This window comes from Cupressus sempervirens, chromosome 8 (genome assembly GCF_028749045.1).
Source record: "Cupressus sempervirens isolate cs-2001-9-10 chromosome 8, ASM2874904v1, whole genome shotgun sequence".
In the NCBI taxonomy this organism is placed as follows: domain Eukaryota; kingdom Viridiplantae; phylum Streptophyta; class Pinopsida; order Cupressales; family Cupressaceae; genus Cupressus; species Cupressus sempervirens.
This window is the reverse complement of record NC_143125.1, coordinates 137,516,148-137,541,910: the sequence shown is the minus strand read 5'-3', so window position 1 is coordinate 137,541,910 and position 25,763 is coordinate 137,516,148. Positions and strand designations below refer to the sequence as shown.

The following is a 25,763-nucleotide window of genomic DNA, read 5'->3' as shown; positions in this document are numbered from 1 at the left end:
AGATCACCGAGAAGGTAGGAGAGGTAGCTTATGAATTGGAGCTCCCACCAAATAGAAAAATACATAATGTTTTCCATGTATCTTGCCTGAAGAAGGTTCTAGGCCAGCAGACCATACTATCTACAGAATTACCACCTCTTGATGATGAAGGGAAGTTAGTTTTGATACCAGAAGAGATTTTGGATACAAGAGAGAAAAGATTGAGAAATAGGAGCATTTGGTCAAATGGAAAGGATTACCACTGGAGGATGAAACTTGGGAAGGAGCACATATTCTTGAACATTCCAACCTTCATTGCTTGAGGACAAGCAATATTTTGGAGGGGAGGACTTGTCATGTCCCCTTTTCAAATATTTGAAAATAATAATCTTTGCTAACGTAGGCAGGCCCAAAAAAGGTGAAGTTTCAGCAAAGGGGGCTAATCTTTGGAAACCAATGGACTAATAAATAAAAATTATTATTAAAATATGTTTTATTAACCCCTCTTGGATGTGAGTTAGGTTTATGCCCTCTTTTAAGGGATTTGGAGGAATTTTGAGCTCATTTCAGAACTTGATTTTTGCTTATTGCTTTGTTGTTCTTCAGAGGCTGCCAAACTTGTGGAGAAGGAGACCCAAGGATGAGAGTTTTAAGGTTTCTAGGAAGGCTAAGGATGGGATTTTGAAGCCATTCCATGTGCAAGATCATGCAGAGTTTGCCTTTGTGCTGAACAGTGCAAATTTGTGAGTTTTCGGGTGTGTTTTTTGTAAGAGTTTGGTGTTTTCGGTTGGGTATTTCATATCAGTTTGGGTTGCTTCTATAATTCAGAATTTAAGATGTTAAAATAGAGCTGAATATATGTATTGGGACATGGTTAAACTTTTGAGATATTTTATTAGTGTTTTTGTGGTGTTTCCAGACATTTTTGTGTTATTTCGGGAGCCCGATGAGCATAGTTTTTGTCCTACGTTTGTGAGCTGTTGTGTAGATGCTATACAGATATGAAAATATCATTTTGTAGGCTGTTATGCTGCTGAAATTTTTTTTTAAATGTTCATTTTCAGATTTATTAATAATATGTGAAGTTGTGAAGTTTTTGGCACTATTTCAGACATACCCGATTTGGGGTTTATTGAGAAATTGGTGGATCTTTGTAATATTGGTTATTTGATTTTGAAAATCTGATTAGAGGATTGAAATATCATAGAAAATCATAAAAAGGGACATTTCACCCTTCTATTTCCACATCCAAGTCCATAATATGAATATCTTTCTCTATTTTTATTTGCTAAAGGATATGGTCTGGAGAGGTCTTACGGATTTTAGTATCAATAGTAGACATAATCTTAGTTGAAATTTGGGGGGTCAAGGTGGAAATAGAAAGGTTAGGGAGGACAACTTGAACATTAAGTTTTCTATAAGTTTTCATTATATAAATTACAAATTATAACAATAATAATTATAAAGAAAAGAGGGACAAGTTTGGCCAATAGTAGGACTCAAAAATAAAAGAGAAACAAAAAAATTTTAATCAAAGTTAGAATAATTACGAAAAAAGCCTTCTCATTCTATATTCTTTGGAGCTCAATTAAGTTTTTCATGCATTTTTTAGCTATTGGGAAGCTAATTATTATCTATATACTCTCCTATAGAAGTGTTTTACACAACTCCTAATGGCTATTACCTATATCTTCTAATATATTTTTATCAAGTCATACAATCTTGATGATGCATCACAAAATGTCACCCAAAATATTGATTTAAGAAACTCATACACAGTCAAGTTCAAAAACAACACAAGAAATCTCATAGGTTGTGGGAATTTATAAACGTGATTCTTGACTATTTTGAACTTCCCCTCTTTCACTCAATCTTATTAAGAGAAACTCATTTGAACTTTCAACAATTAGAAATAAAGTTTAGATATGTCTATCTTCCATATGCCTTTCATGTGGGTTAAAAAACTTAAGACCATCAAATGGGAAAACAAATATTTTGACCAAAGTTTTAAAAAATTTAAGAAAGAAGTCCCACCATTCTATGATCTTATGAGCTCAATTCAGTTATCCATGCATTTCTTAGCTAATAGAGAGTTGATTATTATGTGCATCATTTTATATAGAAATATGTTTTACTCAATTGCTATTGAATAGCACCTCTATCTTCTTATATATTTCTCATCTTCATCCAACCTCTAAACATTTTAATGATGCAACACAATGTGGCCCAAAACATTAATTAAAGAAATTCTTACACAATCTAGTTCAAAAATGTAAGAATTTTCCTAAGGGAAAAATTCACCCAAGAACTAAGAACTCAAACACAAGCACACAGTAGACCAAAGTAGATAGAGTATGACCAGAATAACAATGTATTCAATAATTGGATTATTAGAGTACACTAGGAGTGCCTGAATATAAAGGCCTCTAAGATGCATCTAGAATGCCTTGTAATCAGCACCATTATGTGTCATACAACCAAGCACATGTCCACCAGATATGGGTTATCCTCCATTAAGCACAAAAGTAAGTGCGGTGATGAGAGGATAAGCCTACAAGGGTGTAACACACAAAACAATGTTGTAGACACTATGTGCTAAAATGTTAGAATTATTTAGAATAACTAAGAAGGGAGGTGAATCGGTTATCCAAGGTCTAAATGCCCTAATAATACTTTTTCTCAAATTATAGTGAGCACATAAACTTTTCATCCATCCAAGCTTAAATCAATCATCTTAGCAAGTTACAACAAATCAACATGCAGGAATAAAACATGCAAGATCAACACATAACACAGTGATCTACGTGGAAACCCAATTTGGGAAAAACCACCAGTAACATGCTACTTAATTCTCACTCTTCCAAAGTGATGCCCTATTAAAAGCCTGCCCTGTTAAAGGCTTACAACACACTATTAAATGTGACCTTGTTAGAGGATTTCACCATACTATTAGGAATGGGCTTGGTCAAAGGATTTTAGAACATTCTCTTGGAATGCCACCTTGTTAAAGGATTTACAACATGGCTATTAAACCAACCTAAGTCCATGAGATTTAAACTAACTATTACAATTGCTAGAGAGTAACAATAATAGCTTTTTGATCTGATACAACTTACAACATATTTTGCAAATTTCAAATCACACTTTAGTTCAATCCTTTGCTTGGCTTTTAATCACTTCAGCTCTGACAGCTTGTCATCTCAAGCTTTGTCTCCTTGAGTCTTCTTACTCATCATACCAATGCAACTATATCTTTGGTCATCTATCAAAGCAGAGTAATTGTTCTCTCTTACTCCTTAGTACCTCTTTTAGCACTTTCATGCTTGACCTACTCCTGTTTTGCTTCGTGACCTTATGACTCCTTAAATAGAAATTTGGAGTCCCTTTCCTGCTCGATTCTTCCTCTCCAATTTTAGGGTTTCAGGTAGATTAGGTAGGGTACAATGTATCTACCCCATATCTTTCTCTTATCTAGAAACTTCGTCTAAAGTCCAGTTGTATTCTCCAAAAATGTTTTATATGGTGTTCTGTGCCACTAGCTCATTACTCTTATCTTCTATTTGATCCACAGAATTCTAGATAACAACCTTGTCGGCTTAGATCTGGTGAATCTTCAATCTTTGAAATAATGTAGCAACTCGGTATTATTGGTTTATTGATGCTCGACACTTGAATCCTGCTCAGCACCTAATCTTCGCTTGGCATCTGATCTTTACTCGGCACTTGATATCTTGACTCGGCACTTATTTCTTTACTCGACACTTACTAAAGTTGAACTTGCTCGTCTTCAACTAGGAATCTGTTCGGCACTAACTAGCTTGCTTGGCTCTCTCTCTAATAAACTTAGTTAGACTTTACAAATGACTTAGCTAAAACCTTACATCTTTGGTGTGTTTTAGCGTGCCCATTCTCTGTGTCTTAGAGTATATCATAATACACTTTTTCATCAATGACTTAGCTAATCCTTGTACTTCATTGTAACATCATAACTTCAACCTTTCTCTAGGTGTTCTAGTTACATCTTATTGATTGCCTCCTTGTCAATCAACCAATTGATAGTATTTGGATCACTAAAGCAATTTTCATTCCTACAAGTAGCAAGTTTGACATCAATGACAAAACAATGATTGAAAACATTTTTTACTAGTTCCATTACTTTTTATGTATGATCTCTTCAATCATTTCCAACAATCTCCCTCATGATCTTTTCAATAATTTCCAACATAAAATAGAGTTGTGTACTCTTGTGTTGTTTACATGACAACTCAAAAGGTATGCAAACTCCTAAGTGTCTCACAAAGAAAAATAACTAAATAATGCAAAATAATTAAATAATGCATTAACCTAAATAAACTTAAGTAAGTGTAAATAGTAAAGTATGTATTTACACCAACACCCCCCTTAAGTACAACTTAGGGGAATGCCCTTAAGCTTACGAAACTAGGATGAAGATGCATAATGGATCCCGACTATTAGGCCATGTAAGGTACCCAAGTACATAATGAAAATGCAATCTCTCATAAAGTGGGGAAAGAGGGAAAACCTCATGGGAAAAACCCTCCCCCAAAAAGAGAGATAAGTAAGGATGGATCGATGGATGGAGTAATCAAGACCCCCCCATTACAACATGCATCTAGTATATACATAAGAGAATGAAAGAAGGAAGAGAGACAGAATAGGCTCCCCCCCAAAAGAAGAATGCCAGCAAGTGAAAGCTGCTCCGATGAAAAAGTTGGTCCAAGAATGCAGAATAATGTTCCTCCCCTTAGGAAGAAACAAAGCCAAAGGTATAGTCCTGAAGATGTGTGCTTGCCTTGAAACCTACTCAAGTATCCCTGTACTGATGCTGATATTCACTCCTTCCAACTGTGCTGCAAAGAATGAATGCAGATCTGGCAATGATGTCTTTTGAACCTGTTCCACTAAACCATTTGTCTCCTCTACTAACAAAGAGACCTCCACTAATTTTTGTTCATAAGGATCCACAATCACACCAAACTATTCAGATTGATCATGTAGAGAATGTACATGAGGGTTAGAGTGAGCCCTCACAACAACTGTAGAAGAATCATCATCAATGAGAAGTTGTAAGTCCTCAAGTCTGTCTCCCAAGTCAAGTAAAGCTGGAGCTGGAAGATGAGATGTACCATGATGAGATGGACCTTTCACTATGGCAATGTAAGCATGTGGACTTGATTGATGTGACGTCTCACTGCAACTGTCGATAGAACCCCATGTGTCTAAACCTGTTGAAGCACTATCGCTAGTGTCACTATTAGTTTCCACTATGTATGATGTGCGGAGAGGAGTAGAGGATTAGCTGGGAGAACTTTCCTCAAAGTTAACATCCTTCTCCACAAAAATCCTTTGAGTCTTTGGATCCATCAATCTGTAAGCCTTCACATTGTCTTCATAACCGATGAAGGTACAAGGCCTAGGTACTGATGCCTTGCAACTCTTGGAAGATAGGTTTGCCCATGCTAGACAATCAAAGACTCTAAAGTGACTCATAACTTGTTTTCTACCACACCATGCCTCAAAAGGAGTCTTGTCATCTAAGGCTGGATGAGGAGACTTGTTAAGTATGTGAGTAGCACTGCTAATGGCTTCAACTTCAAGTGTAGGATCGAGAGACTTGGCCTTTATCATGCAACTTGCCATGGTCTTGAGAGTCCTAATCCTCATAGCTGCAACATCTGTCTTGTGCGGATTGAATGCTGGTGAATTCTGAAGATCAATCCTGTCAATTTTGCAAAAGTTCTTAAGTCTTCTATCTACATATATGTTCTCATTGTCTACCCTTAGTACGTTGGTGGCTTTTCTTGACTTGTGTTCAACATGAGCCTTGAATTTTTGAAGCTTATGAACCACTTCATTCTTATGATGAAGGAAGAAGACCCAAGTGAATCTCGAAAATTCGTCAACAAATGTGAGTATGTAGCGGCCTTAGTTGACTGAAGTCATGGCAAAGGGGCCTCCTAATATCATGTGAACTAGTTGAAGAACAACTAGAGCTCGAGAAGACTTCCCTTTATCTTACTTCTCCTTGAGATTCATATCCACTGAACAAGATGATCACTCTCCCTTAGAAAAGCTGATATTAGGTAGACCTTTGACCATGTTTTTTGAGCAAAGTTGTTGAAGAGAGCGAAAGTCAAGGTGACCAAACCGCTCATGCCATAAGTTGAGGTTTGAAGTAGAGTGAGTTAACAAGGCTTGGGAAGGACTCTTAGGCACAAAGTGGGAGAAGGAATATAACCTCTTCTCATCATTGACTTTCCCCACTGCTACCAATGAATTATCTCTAAGACTTTGCACCATCACTGAATCAAGAAGGAACTCAACCTTATGACCATCTCCAAGGTGAGTGATTTGATGAACTAATAGGAGATTGGAGCTTAGATTTGGAACATAGAGAAAATCTTTGAATTCACCATCTTCCATTTTCACATGTCCTTTTCCTTCAACTTCCATTTTAGTATCATCTCCCGCAAATATGTATGGTACCTTTGACTGCTTCAATGAAGAAAAGTCTTCCCTTGAAGAACCCATATAGTAAGAGGCACCTGAGTCAAGTATTCATTCTGAAGAAGAATTTGTGTTTGCCATAAGTGCTTGACCATTACCTTTGGAAGAGGTAAGAGTAGAATCCTTGGAAGTACCTAGCACTTGAATCTTGTTCTTCTTGAGTAGAATTTCTAACTCATCGATTCTTTTTGTCTTGCAATGGTGCTCTTCATGATTTGGCTTTTTGTAGTATGCACAAAAAAGTTTGTCCTTCTTTTCATTACTTCCTTTCTTGTTTGAAGAAGAACCGCCTTGTTGAGAGGAGTCATGTTGTGTCTCAGATTGTGTTTTCTACTTCCACTACTTCTTCTTCTTGTTGCTTTTCCCCCCTTGACTTGATTTGGGATCATCACTAGCCACTAAGGCTTTGGTCTTAGATGACTTGAGAAGGCCAAAATCCACCAAGTGAGATTGTTCAACAATCAACATGTCTACAAATCCATCAAAGGAAGGCTTCTAGTAAGTAGATCCCATGGTTAACCTATGAGTATTAAAACTTGAAACAAAGTTAGCGTACTGAGAAGGTAGCTTCTTCAGGATGTGATGAATCAACCTATCATCCTTTATGGGATTTCCACAATCTTTTAGAAGTGCCCTATACTCATTGACTTTGATGATATAATCTTGAATTGTGTCATAATTCTTACGATCTAAGAGATGTAGATCATCCTCAATCTGAAATCCCTTTTCTTTATCCAATTTACCATACAATTGTTCAAGTTTATCCCAAGCTTCTTTAGATTCTGAACAATTTTTAATGTGAAAGAGAAGATCCCCATGTACACAACTCCTAATTACACCTAAAGCTTGTCGGTCTTGTCTTTTCCAATCAATGAGTTCTTTAGCATCATTAGGTTTGGTAATTGTACCATCAACATAAAGACTATATCCTTTTTCCATTAATCTACTCCATGCAATATCTTTCCATGTAGAATAGTTGCGTGAAGTTAGAGGAGGACATTTAAAAACCATGATGCAGAAATGAAAAGAGCATAAGAGAGACACAAAAAACATAGTACACACTCCCCCTATTCACTCAATCAAAAGAACCCCCCCCAAAAAGATGCTTTTAGCACTTTATAAGTAGTGCGTTTACAATGGGCCACTTATCAAATTGAACAAAGTAGACTTTCTAATTTTTCTTTTACAACTGCCTTATGAAGCTAAAATCTATCACTTAAGCACTGTAGCTTAGTTTTACAACAATTCTAAAAAAGAATCAAAGCTTTATAATGTCGATAAAGGCCTAATACTGAAAGTGAAAAATTAGTCCACACAACCCTAGAATCTAACTTCAGATCTGGAAAGTAGACAAAAAATACACACTTTCAAAAAAAATAGAACCTGAAAAAGTGACCAAATGTGCCCATACGGAGCTTCTAAAGTTGCAAAATGCAGGATTATGTAGGTATAGTCACCAAAAAATGCAATTTCTACAAAATCTGTGTACCAAAACTAGAAAACAACACCACCACTAGGAAATTTAGGAAATTCTACCTGATTTCAAAAAAAATTACACCTGAATCAGAGTCTGGATGTCTAAGATATGAGCTCGCAAGGTTAGGCTACCAAACTGAAAAGCAATCTAGAGAGGGGTCTAGAGGAGAAACTGTGAGTCTAAATTTGATGGTCAAATGGCTATTAATGTAGTTATAAAATGCCTTAGAATGATGTCCAAATGGGTATCAATTTTAACACACCATAATGATGACATCAGCAAAAAATTTGCACCCTTGGGTGACGTGGCAGTTGACTCAACTATCCACACTATACGATGTTGACACGTGTCAAGATTTCCATATGCTAATGTGTCACTAGTCTCCAGTTTCATGTGTGACATGGTAGTTCAGAATGTGTAGTACTTAGCATGTCAACTAGGACACGTGGCAGAATATTACTTGTTCCGCATGGAGGGCTAGAAAGTGTCGTGTGGCGGCTTGTTGTTTGACCGTGTGTCCACTGTCATGTGGGTGGGTGGGAAATTGAAAATATTTCACCAAAAATAATAGATCACCATTAGAAAATAGTAGAGCACGACCGCAAAGTTGAATGTAGTCGCCAAAACCCTCAGACAACACCGATAGGATTTCTGGGATGCACGGGAGTCAGAACAGTGAGCCAGAAACCTTGTTACAATTGCCAGAATATGCTATCAACTATGCAAGCTAGAGATCCTTGTGGGGCACCAGAATTTATTACGCCTTGCCCAATTTTTGAACCTCAATGCTGAAAAATGACTGCCCACCGAAGTATCGTAGCAGCGATGCCAGATTTTGAGATTTTTAATCCCACATTTACTAGGTCTTCAATTTGAGCACTGCTTAAAAACATAAGTCCACCATATCAAACAAAGGCAACAGAGGCCATTGGAAAGTTAGCGGTGCTTGGTGTGGAGGACGCCACTAGCGTTGAGTCACCGGTAGAGGTATAATCTAGATGGCCATGGTCAGATTTGTAATGAGCCGCTTCAAAATATGAAGCTCACTGATTTGTTCAACCTCGTTGTAGAAAATGGAAAGTGACAGACCTGCGACAACAAATAAACCTCCAAATTGGCAGATCTGAGGTGTCACTACTCGGGTCTACTAAAAAAATTTCTTTGCTAGTGCCTAAAGGGGCAACGAAAATTAGGCTAATTCTAACGAAAATTAGAGAGAAATAACTAATTGCAGATTTGAAATTAATCAAATAAATATGAGAAAAATGACCATACCCATACCGCAAATCAGGCCTTCGAGTTTCGATTTGCAAAAAAAATTTGCCTCACAATCGACTTGGGGCCAAGGTAGCCAAGGTTACAATCAATTTTCATCGGTTCAGCATTTTAGACACATTGGTGAGGTCAGATCTGACTCTAGACACTCCCAATTTCTGTAGCACTCTGGATTCAGGCTAAGGTGATGAAGCAAGCGTGGTCTCGAATGGCTATGTGATGAGAAAATTTTCAAGTTGCTTTGATACCATGTAAGAATTTATTTAAGGGAAAAATTCACCCAAGAACTAAGAACTCAAACAAAAGCACATAGTAGACCAAAGTAGACAGAGTATGATCAGAATAATAGTGTATTCAATAATTCGATTATTATAGTACACTAGGAGTGCCTGAATATAAAGGCCTCTGAAATACATCTAGAATGCCTCTTAATCAGCACCATGATGTGTCATACAATCGAGAAAATGTCCACTAGATATGGGTTATCCTCCATTAAGCACGAAAGTAAGTGCGGTGATGAGAGGATAAGCCTACAAGGGTGTGACACGCAAAATAGTGTTGTAGACACCATGTGCTAAAATAGAGTTGCATACTCCTGTGTTGTCTACATGACAACTCAAAAGGTGTGCAAACTCCTAAGTGTCTCACAAATAAAAATAATAAAATAATGCAAAATAATTAAATAATGCATTAACCTAAGTAAACTTAAGTAAGTGTAAATAGTAAAGTACGTATTTACACCAACAAAAAATAATACTAGAAATATCATATATTGCAAAATTTTGATAACATTACTCATTAAAAGATTCAACTATCCCCTCTTTCACTCAATCTTGTTAAGGGAAACAATCTACTTTCAACAAATAGAAAAAAAGTTGAGATAGACTTGTTGGTGTAAATAAGTATTTACTTATTACACTTACTTAAGTTTACTTAGGTTAATGCATTAGTTTATTATTTTTATTTGTGAGACACTTAGGAGTTTGCACACCTTTTGAGTTGTCATGTAGACAACACAGGAGTATGCAACTTTATTTTAGCACATGGTGTCTACTATGTTGTTTTGCGTGTCACACCCTTGTAGGCTTATCCTCTCATCACCACACTTACTTTCGTGCTTAATAGAGGATAACCCATATATGGTGGACATGTGCTTGGTTGTATGACACATCATAGTGCTGATTACGAGGCATTCTAGATGTATCTCAAAGGCCTTTATATACAGGTACTCCTAGTGTACTTGGACATTGCATGGCATATTGAATACATTGGCATTCTGATCATACTCTCTCTCTTTGGTCTGTTGTGTGCTTGTGTTTGAGTTCTTAGTTCCTGGGTGAATTTTTCCCTTAGGAAAATTCTTACATGGTATCAGAGCATAGAGACTTTCTCATCACATAGTTGTTGAGACCTCTTGCTTGCTTCATCACCTCAGCCTGAATCTAGAGTGCTGCAGAAATTGGGAGCATCGAGAGCTAGATCTGACCTTGCCATTGCGTCCAAAACACTGAACCAGTGAAAATTGACTACAAACTCAGCTACCTTGGCCCAAAGTCAACTGTGAGGAAATTTTTTTGCAATCAGAACCCGGAGGCCTTGATTTGCAGTATGGGTATGGTATTTTTTTTAGATCTGTAATTTAGTTTTTTGGATCTATCATTTTTCTCTGTACTTCTGTCATATATTTTGTCCAAATTTGTGGAAATTTCATTGCTCGACAGAGAAAGTTTTTTAGTAGACCCGGGCAGTGACACCTCAGATCTGTCATTTGGAGGGTATATTTTGCATTTGCAAGTCACATATTTTATTGATTCGACTATGCACTTTGCAGCCGTACTAAGCCACAGGTATATTCTCACAATTTTGTTGAATACCTTTTCTTGGCAGCCGCATCAAAACGCCTTCAACCGGCGGATAACCCTACAACTAGAAAAAATCTCTTTGCTTTGGGTTGAGCAGCATTTTGGTTTTAAATAGTGCATTGCGCTCCAACCCACTGCATGTGGGATTAAATCTCGAAATTAGGCAGCCTTTTTTTAGTCGCCTGAACCCTATTTTTCATCACAAGAAAATGGTGAAGCATTTTTTGCGTCTGCAGTTACTCTTCCAGCTGGCATGACAGGGTTTGGATCAAATTTTCAGCGTCGTCATTTTTAAAAACCTGCAACTCATGAAAAGTATTCTTGCGATGAAGAATCTGGCGCTACATTTTCACTTTTTGCCTACGACTATTGTTTTCGGGCAACCTACACTTTTTTCGGCCGTGCTTTGGATGAAACCCATCAGATCTGGTTCTCTGCGTGATTTCTCAGTGGGGGTTTCCTATTTGCCGGCCATTGCATTTATTTCTCGACCCTATTAGAATTTTCCTCGACCCTCGCTACATGTCTTCTAGCCTAGCACATGGTTCCAGACTTCCCGTCCAAAATTCTCGCCTAGAAACAGTCCACACGAACTAATCTAGAGAGGCCACATGGGATCATTGTATCGTTCTCTTCATTGCCATGTGGATAGATTAGTCAACACTGCACAGTGACATGTCAATCTCTTTTTGTCATCCAATTTGGGACTGCCACATCACCCATGGAACCTAACATTTTGAGACGTGCCAAACCGTACATTCCGTACAGTATGGACTGATAGCTAAGCTTGCCACGTCACCCAAGGGCACTAATTTTGTGTTGATGTTAGTAGAATGCTAGGTTAAAATTGATGGCCATTTGACCGTCATTCCCAAGCATTTTTAACTGCGTTGATGGCCATTTGATCCTCAAATTTAGACTCGCAGTTTTCCTTCCAAGCCCCTCCCTAGATTGCTTTTCAATTTGGCAGCTTGACTTTGCGAACTCATATCTTGGACATTCGGACTCCGATTCAAGTGCAATTTTTTTTGAAATCAAGTAAAATTTCCTAAATTTTCTAGTGGTGGTATTGATTTCTAGTGTTGGTGCACAAATTTTGTAAAAATTGCATTTTTTGGTGATTGTACCTGCATAATCTTGCATTTTGCAACTTCAAAAGCTCCGTACAGGCACATATGGTCACTTTTTAAGGTTTCTTTTTTTTTGAAAGTGTGTATTTTTTCGTCTACTTTCCAGATCTAAAGTCAAATTCTAGGGTTGTGTGGACCAATTTCTCACTTTTAGAATTAGGCCTTCTTTGGCATTGTAAAGCTTTGATTCTTTTTCAAAATTGTTGTAAATTTGAGCTACAGTGCTTAAGTGATAGATTTTCGCCTCACAAGGTAGTTGTAAAAGAAAAATTAGAAAGTCCACTTTGTTCATTTTGACAAGTGGCTCATTATAAATGCACTACTTATAAAGTGCCAAAGCATCTTTTTTAGGGGGGTCTTTTGATTGAGTGAAAAGGGGGGGTGTGTAATGTGGTTTTTGTGTCTCTCTCTTGTGCTCTTTCATTTTCTACATCATGGGTTTTAAATGTCCTCCTCTAACTTCACACAACTATTCTACATGGAAAGATATTGCATGGAGTAGATTAATGGAAAAAGGATATAGTCTTTATGTTGATGGTACAATTACCAAACCTACTAATGCTAAAGAACTCATTGATTGGAAAAGACAAGACCGACAAGCTTTAGGTGTTATCAGGAGTTGTGTACATGGGGATCTTCTCTTTTACATTAAAAATTGTTCAAAATCTAAAGAAGCTTGGGATAAACTTGAACAATTGTATGGTAAAGTGGATGAAGAAAAGGGATTTCAGATTGAAGATGATCTACTTCTCTTGGATCCTAAAAATTATGACACAATTCAGGATTATATCATCAAAGTCAATGAGTATAGGGCACTTCTAAAAGATTGTGGAAATCCCATAAAGGATGACAGGTTGATTCATCACATCCTGAAGAGGCTACCTTCTGAGTACACTAACTTTGTTTTGAATTTTAATACTCATAGGTTAACCATGGGATTTTCTTACCATAAGCCTTCCTTTGGTGGATTTTTAGACATGTTGATTGTTGAACAATCTCACTTGCTAGATTTTGGACTTCTCAAGTCATCAAAAACCAAAGCCTTGGTGGCTAGTGATGATCACAAATCAAGTCAAGGGGGGAAGAACAACAACAACAAGAAGCAGTGGAAGCAGAAATCACAATCTAAGACACAATAATCCTCCTCTCAACAAGGCAGTTCTTCTTCAAATAAGAAGGGAAGTAATCAAAAGAAGGACAAAATCTTTTGTGCATATTACAAAAAGCCAAATCATGACAAGCATCATTGCAAGACAAAAAGAATCGATGAGTTAGAAAACTTGCTCAAGAAGAACGAGATTCAAGTGCTAAGTACTTCCAAGGATTCTACTCCAACCTCTTCAAAGGGTAAAGGTCAAGCACTTATGGAAAATTCAAGTTCTTCGAAATGGATACTTGACTTAGGTGCCTCTTACCACATGGGTTCTTCAAGGGAAGACTTTTCTTCATTGAAGTAGTCAAAGGTACCACACATCTTCATGGGAGATGATGCTAAGATGGAAGTTGAAGGGAAAGGACATGTGGAAATAGAAGATGGGGAATTCAAAGATGTTCTCTATGTTCCAAATCTAAGCTCCAATCTCCTATTAGTTTACCAAATCACTCACCTAGGAGATGGTCATAAGGTTGAGTTCCTTCCAAATTCTGTGATGGTGCGAAGTCTCAAAGATGATTCATTGGTAGTAGTGGGGAAAGTCAATGATGATAAGAAGTTATACTCCTTCTCCCACTTTGTGCCTAAGAGTCCTTCCCAAGCCTTGTTAACTCACTCTACTTCAAACATCAACTTATGGCATGAGTGGTTTGGTCACCTTGACTTTCGCTCTCTTCAGCAATTTTGCTCAAAACACATGGTCAAAGGTCTACCTAATATCAGCTCTTCTAAGGGAAAGTGTTCATCTTGTTCAGTGGATATGAATCTCAAGGAGAAGTATGATAAAGAGAAGTTGTCTCAAGCTCTAGTTGTTCTTCAGCTAGTTTACATGGTATTAGCAAGACCCTTTGCAGTGACTTCAGTCAGCCAAGGCCGCTACATACTCGCATTTGTTGCTGACTTTCCAAGATTCACTTGGGTCTTCTTCCTTCATCATAAGAATGAATTAGTTCATAAGCTTCAAGATTTCAAGACTCATGTTGAACACATGTCAAGAAAAGCCATCAAAGTATTAAGGGTGGACAATAAGAACAAATATGTACACTTAAGACTTAAGAACTTTTGTAGAATTGAGGGAATTGATCTTTAGAACTCACTAGCATTTAGTCCGCACAAGACAGATGTTGCAACTATGAGGATTAGGACTCTCAAGACCATGGCAAGTTGCATGATTAAGGCCAAGTCTTTCTATCCTACACTTGAAGTTGAAGCCATTAGCAGTGCTACTCACATACTTAACAGGTCTCCTCATCCAGCCTTAGATGGCAAGACTCCTTTTGAGGCATGGTGCGGTAGAAAAATAGTTGTGAGTCACCTTAGAGTCTTCGGTTGTCCAGCATGGGATAACCTTTCTTCCAAGAGTTACAAGGCACTGACACCTACGCCTTGTACCTTTATCGATTATGAAGACAATGTGAGGGCTTACAAACCAATGGATCTAGAGACACATGAGATCTTTGTGGAGAAGGATGTTCACTTTGAGGAAAGTCCACCAAGTTTTTCCTCTACTCCTCTTTGCACATCATACATAGTGGAAACTAATAAAGATACCAGCGATAGTGCTTCAATAGGTTTAGACACGTGGGGTTCTATCAACAGTTATAGTGAGAGGTCACATCAGTCCAGTCCATGTGCTTATATTGCCATAGTGAAAGGTCCAACACAACATGGTACATCTCATCTTTTAGCTCCAGCTTCACTTGACTTGGGAGACAGACTTGAGGACTTATATCTTCTCATTGATGATGATTCTTCTACAGTTGTTGCGAGGGCTCACTCTGACCCTCATGTCCATTCTCTACATGATCAATCTGCATAGGTTGGCATGATTGTAGATCCTTATGAACAACAATTAGTGGATGTTTTTTTCTCAGTAGAGGAGACATATGGTTCAGTGGAACAGGTTTAGCGGACATCCTTGACAGATTTGCATTCATTCTTTTCAGCACAGTTGGAAGGGATGAACTTCAGCATCAGCATAGGGATACTTGAGTAGGTTTTAGGGCTAGCACTGAAGATGTACCTTTGCCTTTTTTTCTTCCTAAGGGGAGGAACACCTTTCTCCATTCATGGACTAGCTTCTTCATTGGAGTAGCTTTCGCTTGTTGGCATTCTTCTTTTACGGGGGGAGCCTATTCTATCTCTCTTCCTTCACTTATTCTCTTATGTATATATTGGATCTATGTCATAATGGGGGGCCCTTGATTACTCCATCCATCAATGCATCCTTATTTATCTCTCTTTTTGGGGGAGGATTTTTCCCATGAGGTTTTCCCTCTTTCCCCACTTTATGGGAGATTACATCTTCATTATGTACATGGGTACCTAACATGGCCTTGTAGCCAAGGCCTATTATGCATCTTCATCCTAGTTCGTAAGCTTAAGGGCATTCCCCTAAGTTGCACTTAAGGGGGCGTGTTGGTGTAAATAAGTATTTACTTATTACACTTACTTAAGTTTACTTAGGTTAATGCATTAGTTTATTATTTTGCATTATTTTATTATTTTTATTTGTGAGACACTTAGGAGTTTGCACACCTTTTGAGTTGTCATGTAGACAACAAAGGAGTACGCAACTCTATTTTAGCACATGGTGTCTACAACACTATTTTGCGTGTCACACCCTTGTAGGCTTATCCTCTCATCACCGCACTTACTTCCATGCTTAATGGAGGATAACCCATATCTGGTGGACATATGCTTGGTTGTATGACACATCATGGTTCTGATTATGAGGCATTTTGGATGTATCTCAAGGGCCTTTATATACAGGCACTCCTAGTGTACTTGGAAATTGCATGGCATATTGAATACATTGTCATTCTGATCATACTCTCTCTCTCTCTTTGGTCTGTTGTGTGGTTGTGTTTGAGTTCTTAGTTCTTGGGTGAATTTTTCCCTTTGAAAAATTCTTACAAGACTAATAGAACTTAACATGAAAGAAGATTTCATGGACTCAATTTATTGTAAAGATCAACAAGCATTGAAATCAAGTCTTATGTTAATGATAAAGTGGGTATAGTAGGTTGCTTCTTATAAATTATATAGGCTTGATTTCCTAAATCTTCACAACTACTATGTGTAAAGATAATATATGGTCTTACTTTTACATTAAACATTTAACAAATATTATATATTTATACATTATTTTTCAATAATATTATATTGATATACATTTTAAATCTTAATATTTTATATCAATAATATATTTAATAAATTTTAAAAATCTTTAAAATTATTTATAAATAGATAAAGAGTTGGATTTGAACTAGCATAATAGGCAAGAGCCTACAACACAATGGTAACTTGTGAGCCTCTCATCTGGGAGGTCTTGAGTTCAAATTCTTAACACATAAAATAAAAAATTACAAAAAAGAAAAATAATGAATCTAGGCTTCAGCCATTTACGGATTAAAAAAAAATTTAACTAGCATAATAAGAATATGATCACAAGGAAGATAAAATGGGCAAAGGACATTTCTAGTTTTTACATAGTTCAATAACTTATAACAAGTTTTGAGCATGTATTTTTTATATTTATTTTGTGCAATAGTGTTCCTTACATGTTGATGTTGAAACAACATTGGTATCTTATACTAGGAGATATGTATTTGTATACTTTTTGTAACAAGATAAATTAGTATTAGACAACCAAACCCCAACAAAAAAGTAACATCAAGTCAGAAGGATAGTAGAAAAAGAATTCATAGGGTGTCAATTCAAAAGAAACTTTTGAACAGAGCAACAAATGTTGGGGACATTGTCCTAAGTCCAAGAAAACTAAACTTTGAAAACATAGGATTTTAGGTGGGAACCCCAAACCAACAACCTAAGAGAAACCTTTTCTCCACAGAAAGGAAGAACAAGGAAGAAGAAAACAAAAGAAGGGAACCTCTAGGAGAAACTTATACTTCAGTTGCTAAAACTAGGAGAAGACAACATAGTTCCAATAGAACTTTTTCAAATAATGAGACAAAGTAAAGCATAAAACTTTCTAAGAATGAAAGGGCTCAACTTCACCACTTACCAATTTTGATGCACTATCTTGAGCTAATCCCTACTCAACCTCCAAGATTGTATTTATTTTTAAAGTAATTATTTTATTTTATTAATGATAATTTGTAATATTTATTATTATTATTATATATCAATATTAGAGTTTTACATCTAAAATAGAATTTAGTAATTCTATATATTATTTTGGATAAATAAATAAAATATTGAAATTCACTTAGGACAATAAGGATATGATAGGATAAATCAAACTTTTGATTTTTACTATTTAAGTACCCATTAGGAGAAGATGTAAGAGGATCATACAAGATTTTGATTTTTTTCATAAGATTAATCATGTTAGTCTGGATTTTTTCTATATAGTAGTGTAGAGTACATATAATAATATAAGTCTTTATTTGTAATTATTATTCTTTATAATATTATCTTTAACACCTGCTATAATATATAACATATTTGAGAACTTGTCTTGAAATCAAATTCTTATGATTGTTCTCATAAAAGTAGGTAATTACACTAATAATTGTTTCCTATTAAGGCATTAAAAGAACTTTTATCAATGACGGATTTTACCATTTTATTAAATAAAGTTATATTTTGAATTTTAATTAATATGAAAGAAATGGTGGAAAGGTGATCATGTAATGTCTACGAGGAATATCACCAAACATCTGATTTTCTAATGATATCCGTTAATATTTGAAATTGGACATGTACAATGAAAAATAAATCCTTAACCAATTAATCTCAATATTTTTTATACCATATTTTAAACTTTTTAATGAGTGAAAATTCATATTACCATTTATAAAATGATATTATGTTATACATTGATAAATACAAAAATAGATAGAAATAGCCAACCTCTTAAAACTTCTTTACATAAACAAAACGACTAAATAGTGAGAAAATAATAGAAAGAAGAAGATCCTTAAATACCGACAACACATCTCACCATACATATATATATATATATATATATATATATATCCACTGTGAAAGACTCATGTCATACTAATCATTTGTTTCTTTAATCTGCAGGGCTTCATTATATTGTTAGTGCAAGCACACCATCCATCTTTAAAGCCTCCACCCTGCAACCCAGTCGATCCCAACTCTAACTGTAAGAAAGTAAGTGGAGGCAAAGCTGCAATCTTATTCACTGGTCTCTATTTGATCTCTATTGGGAGTGGATGTCTCAAGGGTTCTCTCCTACCTTTTGGAGCAGATCAGTTCAATTACTCAGATCCCAAAGAGAGGAGAAAAGTCTCCACTTACTTCAACACCTTTTTTTTCAGCATTAGTGCAGGAGGAGCGCTCGGCGTTACAGTAGTAGTGTGGCTTATGAACACCAAGGGTTGGGATATAGGATTCGGCATATGTGCAGTTTCTGTCTTCCTTGCAACCTTAACCTTCGTCAGTGGCACCACAACTTATCGTAATAGAATTCCACAAGGAAGCCCTCTTACTCGCATTTTACAGGTATGTTTACCTTAAGATATTAGAATTCTTCATTGGCTCACGTCTCCTGAATAATAGTTGAAGAAAACCCATCTCAAGATTTAATTTCAAAATCAAGAAATGTTTTTGTTTGAAGGCAAAGTTGGAGGAGGTAGTTCATTAAGAAAATAATCCCAAAAGAAAACCCTAATAATATAACAGCAAGTACAATTTACATTTTAATGTTTATCAGTGCAATATATGAAAATGGTTCCATCCTTATGTAGGTGTTTGTAGCTGCTATATATAACCGGAATCTCGCCCTCCCAGAGAATCCCAACGACCTATTTGAGTTATCTTATGAGGAGGCGAATATGGAGACTCAGAAACTTCTCAATACAGAACAGTTCAAGTAAGTTGTCTTTCCAGGAAACCACTATATTTATTCATAAATTAGTGATTTTAAAAGATATTTCAGTTGTGTTTCTGGAATCGATTGTATAAAGATTTTTTCATGAATGTTTTGGGAGACATTGATGTGATCTGTTTTCTCTTTTTATTTTCTCCCTTCCATTCTGATGATTGAGAATGATCGATCAATTTGAAACATTGATAAAAAAAATCTTTATACAGTCAATTCTAAAAGCACAGCTCAAGATAGTGAAAATTTGCTAATGCTTCAAAAGATTTCAATCTTAACAACCATTTCATTGTTTGGGAAACTTGAACAGATTCCTGGACAAAGCAGCAATATATACAGAAATACCTTCCACTTATGAGGAAATCGAACCGAGCAAGTGGTTTTTGTGCAATGTAACACAAGTAGAAGAAACTAAAATAATACTTCGAATGATCCCAATATTTGGAAGCTCAATAATACTGAGTACAGGATTAGCACAACTGCAGACATTTTCTGTGGCCCAAGGCCTGACAATGGATCGAAGTATGGGGAATAATTTCGAAATCCCAGCAGCTTCTCTCCCAATTGTTCCTATCGTATTTCTAGTGATCATTATACCCATCTATGACAAATTTTTCGTCCCATTTGCAAGAAAATTCACTGGTCATGAAACAGGGATTACCCACCTGCAAAGAATTGGAGTGGGATTGGTGTTATCTGCCATATCCATGACCATTGCTGCTCTGGTTGAGGTAAAGAGAAGAAATGTGGCAATAGAAAATGGAATGGTGGATTCCATACCATTGTTCATGCCACCCATTCCAATTAGTGTGTTTTGGCTTGGATTTCAATACTTTGTTTTTGGAATTGCAGATTTATTCACTTTGGTGGGTATGATGGAATTTTTCTACAGTGAAGCCCCAGAAAGAATGAGGTCCATGGCCACTGCATTCTCATATACTTCACTTGCACTTGGCTACTTCCTTAGCACCATTTTAGTTGATATTGTGAATGCTGCAACTAAAAACATCACAGAAAGTCGAGGTTGGCTTCGTGGCAACAATCTGAATCGCAACCATCTTGATCTGTTTTACTGGTTGCTTGCTATACTCAATGTGCTCAACTTTGTCAATTACCTTTTCTGGTCCAAGTGGTATAAACACAAGCCTCTATTTGTGAAGACAAGTGATGTATGAAGATATCCACATGAATCCCATGGGATTTAACATCACATACATACTTGTGGAATTCGAGATCCCTTTTGTCATAACCAAAAAAATTATTATCAAATTATATATGAATATAAAAAGAAGATGAAGTTCGATTGCTTTTTATGAAAATTAAATTTTGTTCAAATATCTTAGTTTTCCTTGATATGTATGAAATGACTAGGATCAATTTGGTTTCAAGAATTGCTCAATACAGCATTCATCTATGCTGGAATAAGCATTCTTAAAATAAGTTCTGGAATATCATTTGAACCTATTTGGTTGACCTGCATGAGTAGTCGAAATATGCATATTCTATGTTTGGTTGCAACAACTGAAATAGGAATCGGAATAAGTTCTGTTTTAAAACTTTAGTAATTAAATTATTATTTTTAGTTTGGTAATATTTTAAATAAACAAGATTTTTTATTTATAAAAACTGGTTTTTAAATTTTTTTTTTAAAAAGCCAAATTATTTTAATTAGCCTTTAATTTAATTTTTTAAATTGACTTTATAAGTGAAAGATATACCACAACCATCGAAATTCAAAGAACATTATATTGTATAATATAAATTTAATTCTAAATTAAATTAAATTATTTTAATGAGTATAAGATCAAAACTAAAATTATTTTATTTTTTAATATATTAAAGAAAATAATAAATACAAATAAGTCATGATCATTAATATGATATTTAAATGATCTTTCAGCATAATTTTAGTTATAAGACTAAACACAAGATTTATTTGTAAAGATAATTTTATGAAAGTTTAGAAAATATATCAAATAGATGATACTATATTCTTTTTTGTCATTTAAAAAAATATATATTAAATGTTAAATAATGTTGACCTAGTTTATATCTTATGATGAATGGAGAAAATGGTCGAAAAATGCATTTGGGTGACAAAATACAATCAAATGGCAAAATCATGAACCCAACAACCCATCAAATTGGGTTTATTAAAAACTAGAATAATAATAAGCTATTCTTGTTCCATCTTTTTTTAGGAATTCATTTTGGTGTCAAATTAGGATAGGTGAATTCTAATTCTAATTTTGTATTTTGCAAACAAACATTAAATTGACAAATGCAGGTATTTAGATCTTCCTATTCCTACTCAATTCCTGCAACCAAATGGGGCCCTATAGAAGAAATAGGGAAGTTGTTAAAAGTAAATGCCTTTCTAATCTAGGCGAATCTCTACAATTTAAGGGGTTCCTTGCAAATATAAGGGAGTTCATACATTTCTTGTACATGTAATGGGGATTTCAAGGAAGGAATTTAGAGGAATCACAATATAAATTGTGATTTACAAGTTTAGGTATTTAGGTATTGGAGGATACATGTTGTCTTTAAACATTATATACTAATGGAAAAAGTAAGTCAATTTTTATTATTTAGCCCTTTTAGTCTAGGAATCAAGCTTTAGTATCACTAAGGAAAAAATAAAGTTTAAAAAAGTAAGTTGGTTTGACTATTTAACACTTTTAGTTTAGAAATCAAGCCTTAGTGTGTGAAATTTAAACAATCTGAAAGAGAGGATTCGATCTTGACTTGTCACATTTAAAGTTACAAATTGTACTTCACATCTCTGGCTATCTGTCAAAGGTGTGAGGTATGAATTAAAGTTTTTACTCCTATGCTGATTCAATAATCAATGAATTTAATACCTACCTTTTGGTTCAATTCCTTTTTTTTGGCACAAATGCATCTTAATCCAACTATATACTTGATTGTGACCATCAATCTATAACACAACCCATGAGTGAAATTTACTTTAGAACTTTCATCATCTAAACAACTCATTTTCTTCATTGATTTTGTTGTTGAAAATCTTAAGAATATAAAAATGAGTTGTATTGCAATAAAGTTTCTGCCAAAAGCTGGTAGGAAAAGGGAGTTTTAGTGTAGATTTAGGAAAAAGTGCAATTGACAATATTGTTACAACCACAATGATTATAGAAATTGTAGTTTTAAGTTGACTAGATCCAAGTTCATTGGATGCTCTCACACTATATCTATTAAATGGTAACTAAGACTTGCTTGTAAGTTTACTAACAATAATAATGTAGTCCTACCATTTAAAACTATAGAACTATTTTAATCATTCAAGTAATCTTAGAATAGCTTGCATATAGGGTCTAGTATTGGCTATTAAATCTCACCACAAAAGAATATAAAATGAATATGAAACAAGATATACTAAAATAAAAATTCATAACAAATTGTAGCATTGAAACTAACAAAGATAATAACTTCCCATCTAGTCAAACTTGTGTTGTAAAAAGAATAGAGTAAATTGTCAAAAGGAGTACATTTAACTACAATTGCTTGATAGATTGTAGGTTACCTTCCATTTACATTAGTTGGTTGAGGATTACTCTATATATGGTAAGCATGATCAACTAATTCATTATCATTAAAGAATTCCAAAGGACTTATAGATTTCCCTTTAATAGATATTTGAGGACAACACTCAATAGTGAGAAGAGGTAGATTAGTTGGTTGAGGGCATCCCTTAATTGTAATTAATGATTTGGGATGAACAACCATTTTAGGTGCTTGAATGTTAAACATAGAATTGTTCAAAGGAAGGCAAGAAAGAAATGTATGATAAAGTTTGGGTTGAAGAGATGTGGAGGAAGATGTTAAGGAATGGAATCATGGGAAATTTTATCCATCACAACTTCATCTATGTGAATTGACACCAGAGTAAGGGTTCTAACATCATGCCTAATGGAGTCATCAAAATACTCATAAAAGGAATCATACATGTTGAAAATAAACTAAGTAATGAAATGCAATTATTTTTGTGTTTTTCTTAAATATGCAAGATATGAAAAATGAATTTTAAAAAATGCAATGTTTTTGTTATTTTTTTATATGATTGAAATGCATGCAAGATCTGACTATCCACCTAAAAGGAATGGAATAATGCATAAAAGGTACAGGCTCACCAAAAGTGTATTATAAACCAAAATAAAATGAGAATTAAGAGGAATCCTAGCCCATAGAATAGATCTAGCTAGAGCCACAGTTGATAGTAGGAGAAAAGCACAAGACCTCAACTATGTGGATTTTTTATTCATAATTTAAAGAGTGATAAAGATAATACGTAAATCATATTTGAAACATGAAATTATAAAGCTAAAAAATGAATTATTTTTTCCTAATCATAGCACCAACATGAATAATTTCATCGAAAATTAGAAAATTTGAATTGGATTGAACTTAATTTTCTATTTGAGAAGGTCAACCTGAAGGATCCAAATTGACCTCATCTTAGACCCTAGGTAGAGGATAACCTCAACCTCTATTGAAGGCTCAAAACAAGTCAAAAACTCTAGAAATATAGATTTTGGCTCTCTTATATCTATTCTAACAACTACCAACCTTAGTCAACACCCTACTTTGGTGATTTCCACCTCCATGTATAGTCATTAGGAAGAATGTAATATGTCTAGTGCTCTTCAATATAGATTGTGGATCTAAAATGGAAAAGAAATGTGTACTATAAAATGCTAAGACCTAACCATAAAGATTGAAACTCTAACATGAAATTGTAGTCAATGTGTGTTTGAATACATGCTAATGTATAAAAATGAATAAATAAGTAATAGATCTAAAAATAACATGAAATCATAGAAAGCCCCCAAGGGCTAAAGTACTCCTTTGCATTTTCACAATCCATTTGCAACTTTGTCATGTCTTGAATGCTTGATTGGATATAGTCTTGGATGCTTGAACATTGGAATGTCTCTTATTATCTCAATGGATGATCAAAAAGCCTTTTGTTCCTCCTTGTAATTACTATTAAGAAGTAAATTCCACACACAACTAGTGGGTGGGGTGAATCAATTGTGACAAATTAAACTTAAATCAGAAATTATAAATTACAACTCTAGCAATTATAACACTAATGCACAACAAGAGAAAACCATAGACCATAACACAATGATTTTTTGAATAGGGAAAATGTTAACCAAAGGAAAAACCTCAGTATGGATGACACCCACAAGAGAGTGTACTAGTATATATGTTCCTTGTGAAAGGATGTGATCATGTTATGAGCCAATTACAATGCATTTAGTACAATAGTTCTTGTTAGATGAAAAATCCCTTTTAGGAGACCTTGAAACCTTGTTAGAAGGATCTAACCTTGTTAAAGGTTAATAAAGAAATAAAATAGACCCAATGCCTAAATTCTTCAAAAACTCTAAATATTAAACTTTAGGATAACATACCCAAAATATTGAGCTAACTAATCATAAACTTACATGCTATAAAAATTCATTTGAAGCTCAACATAATCAACCGCTCTCTATCTCTTATATGTATTATTCATCCAAATGAGGTTGAAAGAAGAGTGGGGTTAACCATGGATAGAACTATGTAGTTAAGCATGCTCAAGCTTCAGTAGTACTAGGATGAGTGACCTCCTAGGAACTCTCGGTCCTTCACCCCTGTAAGCATCAATTAGATCGAATGAGTGTTAAGTGTTCCATGTATTCTCATGAGAGATGGATTCATGTGAATCTCTACTCATGAAACATGGGCCAATGAGTTTGACTCAAAAACTACATAGTTAAATCCTGATAGCAATATCATAGTTTGACAAAGAAGAAAATAAGTCTTGAAGTAGAAAGAAAAAGAAATAGTAAGTTGCACCAAGCTAGTCAATAAGGTCGGTAAATGAAGGACTAATGGTTACTGAGCTATTATAGTAGTCACATGGCATATGTAAAGTGAATGAAGAATGAATAGTATTAGGAAAGTAATAACAATGTTAATTGAGCTTAGTATTGATTGAGCAAGTTTAGTGATAATAGAGAAAGGAAATGAAGAATGGTTTGGAGAAGATTCAATTGAAGTCCAACATTTTATCTTAAGATATGGATTGATCGAGAAGTATCTGCAATAAGGATGAAGTTTGTTATGAGATCTATGCCTAGAGAAGTTCAAAGAAGATCTAATGATAGAGATTTAATGGTTTGAAATAAAGCTCAAAAATCAAGGAGAAAGTGTGATACCTGAGTGTCTAGATTCAATGTATCTTAGTTGGATAAATATTTGATGATTGTGAGTAAGTGGAAAAATATAGGAGAATTTGATGAAGTGGAAATAATTTGTATATCTAACGGATAAACATCATGTTCATTATTTTTTGTTGATCGAGTCATTTGTGAAGCAGAAGGTGGAAGGTTAAACCAAGAAGAGTAGCATTGTGAAATCTAGCAAGTGAAGTGTGAAGTTGATATGTATGTGAGTGGATCAACAAAAGAAAGAAGTG

At 35.0% G+C, this 25,763-nt stretch overlaps 1 protein-coding gene across 1 annotated transcript in view; it reads left to right on the top strand.

Annotated features, from left to right (window-relative positions):
• The window catches only part of LOC149541931 (protein NRT1/ PTR FAMILY 4.5-like), a 28,719-nt gene extending 8,125 nt beyond the window's left edge, over positions 1–20,594 (top strand). The window contains exons 5-7 of the mRNA XM_089796136.1: positions 18,460–18,900; positions 19,146–19,270; positions 19,590–20,594. Coding sequence (XP_089652262.1) covers positions 18,460–18,900; positions 19,146–19,270; positions 19,590–20,454 — 1,431 coding nt within the window. The 3' untranslated portion in view covers positions 20,455–20,594. The remainder of the gene's footprint in view (positions 1–18,459; positions 18,901–19,145; positions 19,271–19,589) is intronic.
• Positions 20,595–25,763: the final 5,169 nt, after the last annotated feature.